Raw genomic sequence first — 12,637 nt, 5'->3', positions numbered from 1 at the left:
TCTGCGCCTCAACTCAAAACACCTTCAGAACTTTATCCTAAGCGTGTTTAATCGCCTTCTGACCCGCATCGTCAACATTCATGCGGGTTTTCGAGACAAAAAGTCATAAACTTCACAACAATCCCCAATATTTCTGCACACATTCCAAGAAACGTTGTATTAATTGCAGAACATGTCAAATTTATAAATCTGAACATGGGAAGAATGTTCGTTTGGCTGAAGGAAACCAAACAGGAGCAACACAAAAGCTCACCAAAAGATCCTCCGACAACTAGCTTTGATTTGCTTTGAGGATCAATTGGTAAAGAACTGGCTGTTGGAGGAGAAACCAATGAGTGGATGAGCGCCTGAGAAAATGAAATAAGAGAATGGGGGACCCACAAATCAACCCTCAGTGGAATGTTCCACCCCGTGGCACCTGCAGGGAGCAGGAGACAAGTCTCACCAAGGGTCAGAGGAATCCGGAGGGAACTGTTTTAGGAACCAAAAAGTCACATACACAGCATTGGTTCCTACTTACTGTGGATTTAAAAATATCTAACGTCATCATGGGGTGAAGGCTGGCTGCCTTTTCAAATGTGCAAAAAACATTGGGAAAAAAAAAATCAGCTTTTTATCATACACAGAATTTTTTTAAAGAAAAAATCTTTCAGTTTGAGTAAATTTTTTCCTGTAAAGTATATGCAAAAAAGTATTTTATATATTTAATATGATTCAAATGTTGAGAAACTTTTAAGCTACAGCACTATCAGTCACTGAGGCCTATATATCCTTAGTGGTTTTATAGTTAAATAAATACATGTTTAGATTTTTTTTTTTTTTTTTTTACTTGCCTGGCCAGGAGGACGGCTCTGAAATAACATTAACACACTAGTTTTCATTTCAAACCCTTAAAACTAGCAAGACAAAACAAACAGTGATGTCCAGCTGAACCAAAACGCAATACGAAGTCTTAATTCCTGCGGTTCCAATCACTTGTGCCAACTCTTTTTGACTTTTCCACCGCTGTGTTCCCGCCATCATGCCTCTGCTCTCCCGGCCGTTCCTCCTCACCTGCATGTGATGTTTTCCCTGCACCAACATCTGTGTCAACCCAATAGACCAACTGAACCGCCAGCACAGTCCATGTTTGTGTGTTCGCTGACATGTTAAAAGATAAAACTTCCAACTTCCTCCCTCCTGAAACAAATGCTTATTTAACGTACAGACTAAAACGAGAGACAAAGATTAAAACATCTTTGTTTTAAAAGTCTGGAGGGTTACTAAATGGTTTGTATGAAAACTTCTGGCTGGTTTTGCTGTGTGGCTAACTTATAGCGCGCTGTAGCTAGCGAGTTTCAACCAAAGCTAATAAAACATGCTAGCAGCAAACAAAAAATACCTGACTCTTAGTAGAGTCGGGTATTTTCCCTCAGTTTGGAAAAAATAAAATAAAATAATTAGGTAACATTTATGCTAAATATCCATGACACCAGTAGGTAGGGGGAGATGGCATTGTTGCAACAAATAAACTACAGGAGAAAACGACTGTTAGCTTATTTGAATTGTTCATTTCACAGCACTGACAAATATCGTCATTTGTGAAGTTTATAATGATCCGGAAAAGTTTCTTTTTTTGAAATACTATGAAATCCCCACAACATGATGCCATGATGCTTAGTAACCACCTTAGATTCACAACTTTATACGACATCTGACACTTTTCAATAACATCGTCTCAGAATATGTGATTGTAATAAGATCATTATTAGTGACAGAGAAACGATGTGCGTTCATGCTCGTTCTTCTGTGCCGATTCTGATGACATCTTATAAAGACATTTTGTCAACTTATAGTCAAACTCAGATTGCATTTATTTTTTTCTCAAAACAAACTTTGGGCTTTATTTACAAAGGATGCAATTTATATGCCTATAGGCACAGACCACCCAAGTAATGCATCATTCATTGCCCCCACACATCCATCAATTAGCCAATTGCACACACACACACACACACACACACACACTGCAAAACAATCGGGGAGGTGGTGCTGGGGGTGGAGGGGTCAATTTAAAGTCAATGCAGCTCAATCAGCTGATTTGTGTTGAGACACGGGAGGTTTTCCATCACTCTGCGTACTTGATTTTCAGCTGACAAATAAATTCCTCTTGGTGACCTATTTTCATCTATTTTTTGTCTTTCTTTAACTGAAACTCAGATATAAACCCAGTTATTAATCACCAAATAAATACTATTTTAACCCTTTCTCCCATGAATGAAACCTGAAAAACGTGGAAAGAATGAATCGATTTTGCTCTCATGCAAAGCTGGCCACATGTTAATTAGTAAATTATGGACACATTTTATCTAATTTTCTACACTTGTAGAGCCTTGTTCCTTTAATTAGGCTCGCTGATAATTGACAAATAATTAAAATGTCTCATATGGAAGCAAATATTAGAAACATGCGCTACAATTAAAGCATAATCAGGTTAATGTGCAGTATGCTAAAGTATTCATAACATACTACATCCAAAAAGTCATCATTCACCAACACAAAGTGGAAAGAAAATCACATATAATTCTCCATTGAGTTTCGGAGGCATTTTCAAGGGTTGGGTCTGGACTTTGACTGGACCATTCTAACACATAAATATCGAATTGAGTTGATGTCCTTCAGTCTCTTCATGGTTTTCTTCCAGTTTTTTTCCCCCTATAATTATCTCCATTATCTTCCCATCAACTCTACCTAGCTTCCCTGACCCTGCTGAAGAAAAGCATCCCCCACACCATGATGCTGCCACCACCTTGCTTCACTGTGGGGACGGTGTATTCAGGGTGACACGGAGTTTTCTACCACATCGAACATTTTGCCTGTTACCTAAAAAGTTGAATTGCGGTCTCATCTGATCAGAGGACATTCCTCCACATGTTTTGCTAATTACATGCCGAGTTCAAATTACATACAGCAGGAGCAGATTTTAATAGTGGGCTGCTTCTAAAAGCAAATAGATAATATTTTAGACTACCCTTCCAGTTCTACACGATGCACTTCTTTATGCTGGTCCATTATAAATTGTATTGTCCTCCATCTCTTCTAATGTTTATTCTTCAGCTGTAATTTTCGTAACTTTACACCAGGGATGCCCTGCTTTGGGAAGCGACGGTACAAGAAAGAGGCAGAGAAAATTATAGGAGCGTCAAAAAATGTCTGAAGTATGCTGCCGAGCTAAAAGGTGTGGCTTAGACAAGCGCTAATTAACCTCATAAATATTCATGAAGAGCGCGGGGCTTACAATGCAAATGAGCGTGAGCGGGTCCACTCAAATATCAGCTCTATTAACTGCGCCCATACGGCTGCATTTAAACGCAGCTTCATTGGAAGCTTTCAATGAAGTGATACACACAACTAAGACACAAAATAGGAATAATTCATCGATAACATGACCAACAAAAGTGTCATTTAACACTCATTTAAATCAATTCTAAACTGTAAAGGGAAAGTAACAAAACTTAAAAGGCGGATAAGACATTTTGAGAGGCTTTGCGCGAAAAAAAACAAAAAAACAACCGTCGCCTTTTATCTTTGGTTTTCAACTAAGTTGGACACATTTTTCGCTGATCTACGCGAGCAGCAGTGGTTTAAACATACATCAACAATGTGCTGTGTGAGCGGCTCATAAAGCACGCGGAGAGCCGCTTCACCTGCAGGACCAACAGCAGCCTGGAAACAACTGGTACTTACTCCGTGGGTAGATCTCAGCACACAGGAGACAGTCAGCACACAGATCCTGCAAACGGAGGGAGAAACATTTTGGTTTACTTTATTAGAGTTATGTGAGGGAGGTTTTTTTTGTTTGTTTGTTTTTTTCCCCTGGCAGATGACCTGCACTGGAGCTGTGATCGTGCACCGCACAGCTGCATGCTGGGGCATTATTAGTTCGCACGGGGATTTTTGCACAACAACAAAAAAGAAAAGACAAAAAAAAAGAAGAAAAGTATTCTTACAGCAATTTCATTTTTGTTATCCGCCTGGCTGCCACAGATTAGTTCCCCCTCTCTTCGCCAGCAGGAAGCACCTCAAACGCGCTCATCGGCAGCTCCAAAACCTCTACTCCTGTGTCATCTACACGGAGATAAGAAGAGACAAAGTAGTCCCTCCGCTGAAACTGAGACCCCCCCTCCGCAAGTTCCGCGCGCGCGCGCGCGCTGCAAATGTAACCGAAAAAACATGAACAGAAATCTGGCCAACAAGTAAGAAGTTTGTTCCCACTCACCGAAGTCAAAGCGGTGCACAGGCTGCTGCGCTCTCCGAGCTGCTGCGCTCTCGGCTCCGCGGCGAAAAGCAGCGGAGGGGCGGAGGAGGGGCCACACGTTCCAACACACACACGCACACACACATACACACACACACTCCTCCTCACGCACACATACACACACTAAAGCACGTGTCAGCGCCTCTATAACCGAGAATGCAAAAAGCACACCGTCTGAAATCAAAGCTGAAACTCTGCCATCAGCAGTGGTTCACCGATCTCGCGTTTATCCCATAAAAAAAAGTGCCAAAACTTTTTTTGCATTACGATAAAACCGCAGACTGAACAATTTAGTTTTTTTTTATGTATATTGTTTTCTTTATCATTTAGTATGTATTAATGTTGCACAAATACTACCAAGTCTAGACAAAAGTACATGAAAACTTACATTTTTAAAATCGCTTTCTGTTATCATGATTTAATTGTGGAGCACCTCAAAGCAGGCAGGAGCCAGGTCTGTTTGCACGCCACACATAGTCATGGTGAGTTACTCAAGTTGCAAACAGTCTTGGCCTCTTTTAGCTCTAGTGCTCTATTTTTATCCATCTTGACCCGAACCTTCAACACTGTTTTTAACAGCCTGTTGATGTATCTTTTATGCCGATGACGTCATCCTCCTGCTTGAATCTGAATAATGCTTCATCTGTAAAGCAGGATCTCAGTTTAATGATTTTTGTCATTTTTTTCTAGCTCATTGATGTCATATTTATGTGAGACATCTCCATTTGCTCCAACTCCGAGTTAAAATGTGGATCGGAAACAATGTAAACTCTCACAAGATCACATGTGAGGTTCCTCAAGGCTGTATTCTCGGGCCACTTTTCTTCAATATACCTAGTCCCACTCCATTACCTCTTTCCTTTCATATGCCAATGAAACAAATCCCATTTTTTTGTCACCACATTGCCGTATTCGAGTCGATGTGTCGCGATATTAATAAACGGATGAGTAGGAAGCAGAGGTCACCGTTTTTGGTGGCCAAAAGTCCTATTAAAGTGAAAGATCAGCATTCAACCAAAAATAATACTGATAAGAAAGCATTGATACAGTTTGATTTTATCTTCAACAGGCTTAATTTGGTAGTCTCTGTAATAAATAAATAAAATAAAAAATAAAAAAAAAGTCAGGCAGCTGCACTGGCCACCTGTTTGTAAACGGGGTAGATTTATCCCATAAACTATCAGAGATGTTCACTCAGACTGTGTTCACTGGACCAGAACTAAACAAGAAGATGGTAAGTTTCTACCTTTCTCGGCTGTGGAACAAACTCCCTGAGAATCTGAGTTGCTCAGAAACATTATCTATTGTTTTTGACTCACTAACAGAGAACATATCTGTTCATATTCGATTGTTTAGCTCGTTAGCACAGTTAGCTTCCTCCTTAGGCTGTAAACTTGTAGCTAAATGACTGCAAAAGCTTAACATATCCAGTGAGAACAGTGAACAACATGTCGTGTCGTTTTCTTTTCTGTTCTATCCTTTCATGAAAGCAAAAATAAATAAATTGGATAGAAAACATTTGAAAAGTTTGAAAATGTGGCCCAAAGTCTTGAATTTTGATTTGCGTGGCTGCGTAAATGATGAAACTAAAACCAAAGCGGACAACTTCACCTGCGAGCAAAACAGATGGCAATCTGATGATTCACACTGATTTCAATGAGCAGCAGCCTCTCCGAGACGTCCGGCTCACCTGCCACTCGTGTCATCTCCATCCACCTGCAAAGGATCAAAAGTGGAAAAGGTTGACCTTTAAAAATCCCACAGGAATGCAACATGCCCAGACATACAGAAAAATTAAAGGGAAAATGTCAAGACACTTTTATTTTTTCTTCCACGCGCAGTCGTTTTTGGGCGCAAAGTGGTATCCATCCGCGCATATCGGGACGTGATAGTTATTTTCTTGTCATTTGAAAGGAAACCCGATCTGAACTGAACGATCCACACCTGAAAGTAAGTTTGGCATTAGATTACATACATATTATTTTTTTTTTATGCACTCCTTTTTTCTGTTCCAGATGCATGCGGAGCACAAATCACTGCGCTCAAGAGTGTCGGAGTCGCCGCACATCCGGGGTGGGCAAAAGTTGGCGCTGCGAGTCGAGGGGAGGGAAATCGAGTGGGGAAGGGGGACGGGAGGAGGAGGGGTGGGGGGGTGAACTGCAGAGGCGCACCGTTGCCAGAGCCAGGATCACTACAGGATCTCGCTCTGTGAGCGCAGCAACAAGCCGCAGGAGTGAGCGCCTTTCTGCTCACACTTTCTGCGTCCGACGGGCCGAGTCTGCAGACGGAGATTGGCGCACAGAGACATGACACGCACATAGAGAGACGGGTCTGTGATCGGTAACGCAGGTGGATCGCAGTTTTCCCTCCTCTGAAGATGACTAGAGGCTTGAGGCGCCTGCGACAGCCTGCCTGGGTTGTGATTTGGCTCGTACTGTACGCCACCATACAACTATCCGACTCTGCGGTAAGTGCGTTTTTGGTTTGCGGGGGGGGGGGGGGTTCTTCCTTGCACAGATTTTATTATTGTTATGATTCTGGGGTTTTTTTTTTGTTTTGTTTTGTTTTTTTGGTGGGAGTGGTGGGGGGGCCCAGGACCCACGCAGCATGATGAGACCTGCCGCGCTCACCGAGCCGGCGCCGGGTTCGGACTCCGCCGCTTCTAACCGAGTCCGGATAAAAATGTAGAGAGACAGAGAGAGAGACAAGCGCCCGCGATGCTCATATGTCAGGAATAAGCATGCAATCGACTCGTATGCACTTCTTCCCCAACTTTTGGTGCACCGCTCGTTACCCACGAGAGCAACTTCCTTGCTTTTGTAGCTTTCATGGCAGCTAACCCCCCACACCCCCAGCCCACTCCTCCTCCTCCACCCCCCAACCCCAGACCGGGGGTTTGTGTCCGGCTGCATGCGCTCTGACTGCGAACAGAACAGAACAGGAGAGGAGAGGAGAGGAGGTAACCTGCAGCAACATGCCAGCCAGCGAGCTTCTCACCCACATTCACACTACTTTACTTTTTTTATTTAATTATTTGTTTTTGCAGCTTGCATGTTGTTCTGCGCAGTGTGGAAGATTCCGGCAAAAAAAAAAAGAAGAAAAGGAAAAAAGAAACCCATAAAATATAAAAAAGGCTGAATGTGGCGGATTGTTCCTTCTTTGTAATAAGAAAGGGGGGGAAAAGCGATCCCAGACATTCCTGCTCTGTCAGTGATAACAGCGTCTGCACAAGCTGGTTTGTTGTGCGTAATCCAAGTCGTGTTGTCGTCCAAGAAAAAAACAGAAACACAATTATTGATGGCTCTTTTTTTTCCTTCTTTTTATTCCTCCCCAAAGTGTTCAAATGCTTATGTTTGGACCAGGGGTGGCTCTAGAAACTTTTGAAACCTCTTGGGTCAAAGCTGCTAGATTATTGAATTTAGAAGTCGTATTTGTCAAGTTCCCTGTCTGAATATTGACTGGGAAAGTCATTTCTTATCCAATATGGCTGCCGCATACGATAACAGTGAAAGTTGTAGGTGTATTAGCAATTAGGAACTGTGATCGTTTCCTGAGTTTTCTTCTAATCTTGCAGCATTTTGACCCGTGCATCGTACAACGTCTGTATTCGTTATGCAAAGAATAATTTGAAACTTTAACTAGTTGAGGCTAAATCTCTCTGTGCAATGTTCTGTTCAGTTTAGCCAAAGTAGGCATCTGTTAGAGAGCTAGCAAGCCTGCAGGGCTGGTCACTGCCCACTCCTGGGCCCCCGTTAGAGTCGCCCCTGGCCATTTTAAACGTCTGGTTGAAGTTTCTCCCTACACATGAGCTGGATTCAGACTATGGACCCTACATAGTTGCTCCTATAAGACTCAGTTCTCGCCAGACGCAGGTGTGTCATCTCTCGAAACCCTGCGGACAAAAATCACTGAATATGCCCCTCATGTGATATTTCAGCAGCTCTCTCTCTCTTTTTCCACATGTTGAATATTCACACCTCATTAATAATTCAGATATTCTGCTGGATGTTAATCCCGCCCATAATCCAGCCCTGTCCAATCAGGCTCGCTCTCCTTCCAGCTTCTTCTTGTGGTTTTTTTTTTTTTGTTTTGTTTTTTTTAAACTCATCCCAGAGACTTTTCTTGCATCCCCCATAATTGAAGCATCAGTTTGTTTATAGAACATGCAATACGCAATTTGTTGGCAATGCTTGATCCTTGGTGTAAAACTCTCATTTAAATATTTTTGAAATATTTAATTTTAGTCATGATTCTGTAAAGCTTACCTGTGATCAGAAGTTGACTTATGATCCCTAAAACAGGGTGAAGGTGATTGGACAGAATAATTCTTTATTTTTTATCCATTAAATCTACTCACAAGCACCTAATAGTGTGTGTGAGATATTCTAGCGGCAAAGGTGAAATTAGCAGTGAATTAGCTTTAAATTATAACTTAAAAAAATATATATCTTCAAGATTTGCCTTGGTGTATTTAACTTAATGTATGCGGACCTTTCAATGCACTTGCCAGAAAGCAGCTTTAAGGTTATAGGTAAAAAAACAAAACATTTAAAATAGCACATGACTGGATGAGATCTGCTTTAAATTCATTATTCTCCATAAAGTAGCTGCAAATACTCACTAAAACACTGAGGTGAAAACAAGAAACGATGTTTACCATAGTTATTGTTTCTGTTATAACAGAGGTGCTACAGTAAAAGGTTGAGTGGCGCTTCCACAAGACTGTGGGTTGTGAAGAATATGATGCTAAAGTAAAGGGGGGGGGGGCAAAACAAAACAAAAAAAAATCTAGCAGGACTGAAAGTGAAAGTGAATCGCTGAACTTGGGAACAGATGTTTGAGCCTCGTGCTTTCTCACTGTCCGTATCAGCGAGTTTATTTTCATCAGAGTAAATATATATAAGCAGACCTTGAATCCAGTGTGAGCAAAGGACAAAACCGTCTTACAGCAGAGGGAGTCTGACCTGGGAAGGCTTTCCCGGTGGTCTCACTGACTCCCTCTAGTGGCGGCTGGCTGTGTGTAAAATACTCATCAAAGCTCACTAAGTTGCTTCACTCGATAAAAAGTTAAGCAATTGCTCATTTACTTTGATATATATGGCAATCTGAATAGATATATCCATTTCCAGGAGGAAATCCTATCAAACTCCAAACTGAGGAAGCTGATGCATTTCAGCAGATTTTCATAGCAAATCCATTCTAAAATTGCACAGACCGTTTCCTTTCCATTTCATAATATAAAAGTTGTAATAAAAGGGGAGCGTCACGCACCACTTGTGCTCTGAGAATTAAAGCCGGCTTCGATACGAATCTCCTCAGCGCCAGGTGAGCGAGTTCAGCTGTAATGTACACCCCAAGGATCTTCCTTTGAACCCGTCATGCCCTGCAAACCACAAACACACACTTAGTTCGGAAGCTCGCTCCCCTGCGCGGGCGCGCACGCCCCGTCATGGGTTCCCTCACCTTTACACGTGACCTGGAGCCCAGGTGGAGTTTGAGGTGGAGGGGGAAAGAGGTCGACTGTTTGCACTTGTGAGGTGAGGGAGCTTAGTCATAACATCCGCGCAGAGATATGTCTGCGACGTATGCAGCAGATAACAGAGCATGACTTCCAGTGCAGCAGAGGAGCAAATCTGTACATTCTCTCTTTTTATCACCTTTCTCGTCTGTTTGTTTTTCATGATTTATGCTTTTGTCTCCTGGTAACGCTTTCTGTCTGCCTCCTCTTTCTTGTTTACGCAGGACTGTGATGTCTGTACCTTGTAAATAACACTTTCAAAGCTCATCTTTTATTCCATGCGAGTTCAACGAACAGGTTTTGTTGCTCTGACTTGATGGGTTTGGTTTGGTTTTTGTCACCAGTTGACATAGCATTAAAAGTAGAGCAGACATTAGCTTGCATTGCTTTATGTTCCTGGTGTTTTAGTTGTTTTTTTAATGGCTATAATAACTTTACATGTATTTTATGTTGAATCATTTTAAATTGGGATTGTAATCACATCATAACCCAAAAGCAGCAGAGCCAGCTAATTTAAAGAGTGGTGGAAAACCTGAAGAGCTACAGGGAATAAACCCAAGTTTGCTAAATGTAGCTATGGTATTAAAGATGCTGATAAAGTTGGTACTTTATCTCATTTTTAGCTTTGTAAAATATTTTTGCGAGGCATTCAGTTTGTTTCGTTAATTAGCTGCATCACCTATGCTGTTAGTAAGCAGACATGCTAACTCTTGTTAGCTTGTTGCTTCGGGAATAAATCTGGAGGCTAGCCCATTCCAGCCACTCACTTCCTGTATTTACTTGTTAGCTCGCCAACGTTCGTTCCAAATTACTGTTGTTTTCAAAAGGAGCGATGGGTGCTAACTCTCTGGTAGCTACGCCACAAGTGTCAGGATTTTTTTTGCGACCGGAAATATGTTCAGCTAGCTGACTTTGGTTTTCTTTGCAAGCTAAAAGTTTTTGGTGTAGTTCCACCGATTTGTTCCACAGAAAATGACCAGAAAAGCCTCATGTCTGCACAATCTCACAAATATCCATTACAACCACCCAGAAAAGTATGTAGCTAAATATTCATGGTTACAGATATTTTGATCTGATTTGTCTAATGAATTCTCAAATTATGGGATGCCGTTTAAAATTACCAGCTAAACCAAAAGAGAGCCAACATGCAGTCGAGAAAGATCTAAACAAATATATCTAATCTAGAATGTGCTTAAAGTACCTTGTTTTATATTAAAAATGTTTATCATGCTAAACAAAAATGCTTTATTTCCTTCCTCACAAGTAGAGAGCCTGACTAGATTACATTAGCTTGTTACGCAGCTGTCTGCTTATTTTACTGACAGACATGTTTGCAAGCTTGTTGCTAATGTTCGCTTTCAAGCAGCTTCACTATAAAAATACCAGTGTGGCAAAACCACACCTGTAATTGACTTGCGATTAAAAATAAATGTGCAATAAATAAAAAAAAAAAACAACTAAAACCCAACTAACTTGTTTGAATTCAGCTTTAAAGAAAAGAACCAGAAGTCTAATGTGAAAAGACCAAGAGAAACATAAATATTATTAAACCCTCCCTCGATTATAAGAGATTAGGTCCATCTGACTTTTTACTCTGTGTGCAGTTCAGCAGGGCAGTATTGACCCGCGAGCGATGTTTTGTTTTTCTGTGTGTGGTTTTGGGAACTGACGGTCTAACGGGACAACTCCCTGCTTCCCTGCTGTCCGACTGTGAATTCTGCCGCGCTCCTCATGAGCGTTGCGCTCAGGGAGGGTACAAAATTATTTATATTTAAACATGAGCTAGTTGTGGCATCCAACAGAGCTAAAATAGTCATGTGGTGTAGTTAGTGCTCAGACTAGATAAGGCACTCAAGTCATTAATCCATTTTAAACACTGTCGCACTTTATTCCCAGCACTTTATTCCCATAATTCGACAATGTTGCCGGCCAGATGAGATGAACTCACGGGCTGGATATGGCTGCGGAGCCACCATGTGATGATCACTAGCCTAGAGGTTAAGACTCACAATGTGGTGTCAATGAACTGCGGATGCCACCGGTATTAGCGGGTGGACAAAAGAGAGCCAAGACCAACACCAAATGTTTAGACAGCTAATTATCCCAACGCAGTATAGACACTTCTTCCTTCTCTGCTTTTAGCTGCTGCTTGAACTCCCTGTCATTTAAAGACTTGGCTATTATTTCTTTCACGTGAGCTCATCTTCATTGTAGGTTTCTTGTATTCTGCAAAGTAATAATTCCATTTAATCTCATTCTGTTCCACGTCTCTTTTTGCCAACGTTTCACGCTCCTACACACCGTCATAAAGACGGTGAACATGAAAGTTTTTCTTGGAGAGTCTTTGTACCATCTCACAGTGTTTGGTCTGGCGATTTTGGAAGGTCTGGCCATTTCCCAATAAATCCCAATTGATCCTGAAAAAGGCCTGATAGCTGTCACTGCTTGTTCTCCCCAAGAAAGGTGGTAAAGGAGAAGATGCTGTCGTCATGAGGGAACCTGTATCTCCGTCTGAATCAATCGCATCTTGCCAGCGACTTTCCTCTTTGATGGCTTCATACTTCCCCCATATGCTTGGAGCACGCTAACAAACACACATCCACGCACTGATACGCAGATCAGTAGGCAGGAATCGCACCCGCAACTTTAGTACTGCAAGTAGACTCCTCTTCCCATCGAGGTAGTCGGGAAAGCAAAACAAACAAAACGTTTTGGCCTGTGCCGCGTCAGTACGACTGACTTTTTTTCTTCCTTGGTGTTGTTTCGTTAAGCCAATGGAAAAGCCAAAGACGGGTGTGTTTGTAACGGTTTCAGACTTAAAA

The 12,637-nt window shown here is 41.7% G+C and overlaps 2 protein-coding genes across 6 annotated transcripts in view; one reads left to right on the top strand and one right to left on the bottom strand.

Moving 5' to 3' along the window:
• The window catches only part of col4a6 (collagen, type IV, alpha 6), a 135,478-nt gene extending 129,177 nt beyond the window's left edge, over positions 1 to 6,301 (bottom strand). For 2 of the 5 annotated variants that reach the window (XM_008435130.3, XM_008435136.3), the window contains exons 1-3: positions 4,259 to 6,301; positions 3,990 to 4,107; positions 3,727 to 3,772 (exon numbers count right to left, since the gene is read on the bottom strand). In XM_008435130.3, coding sequence (XP_008433352.3) covers positions 3,727 to 3,772; positions 3,990 to 4,000 — 57 coding nt within the window. In that variant the 5' untranslated portion in view covers positions 4,001 to 4,107; positions 4,259 to 6,301. The remainder of the gene's footprint in view (positions 1 to 3,726; positions 3,773 to 3,989; positions 4,108 to 4,258) is intronic. The other 3 variants (XM_008435132.3, XM_008435134.3, XM_008435133.3) reach the window with 2 other exon arrangements.
• A 147-nt stretch (positions 6,302 to 6,448) lies between these two features.
• Positions 6,449 to 12,637, top strand: part of col4a5 (collagen, type IV, alpha 5 (Alport syndrome)) — a 60,555-nt gene continuing 54,366 nt past the window's right edge. Inside the window, exon 1 of the mRNA XM_008435139.3 lies at positions 6,449 to 6,764. Within this exon, the coding sequence (XP_008433361.1) occupies positions 6,675 to 6,764 (90 nt within the window). The 5' untranslated portion in view covers positions 6,449 to 6,674. The remainder of the gene's footprint in view (positions 6,765 to 12,637) is intronic.

The sequence above is a fragment of the Poecilia reticulata genome, chromosome 18, assembly GCF_904066995.2.
Source record: "Poecilia reticulata chromosome 18, P_reticulata-male-v2, whole genome shotgun sequence".
Classification (NCBI taxonomy): domain Eukaryota; kingdom Metazoa; phylum Chordata; class Actinopteri; order Cyprinodontiformes; family Poeciliidae; genus Poecilia; species Poecilia reticulata.
Note: the sequence above shows the minus strand (reverse complement) of the source record. Positions and strands in the feature narration are given on the sequence as shown.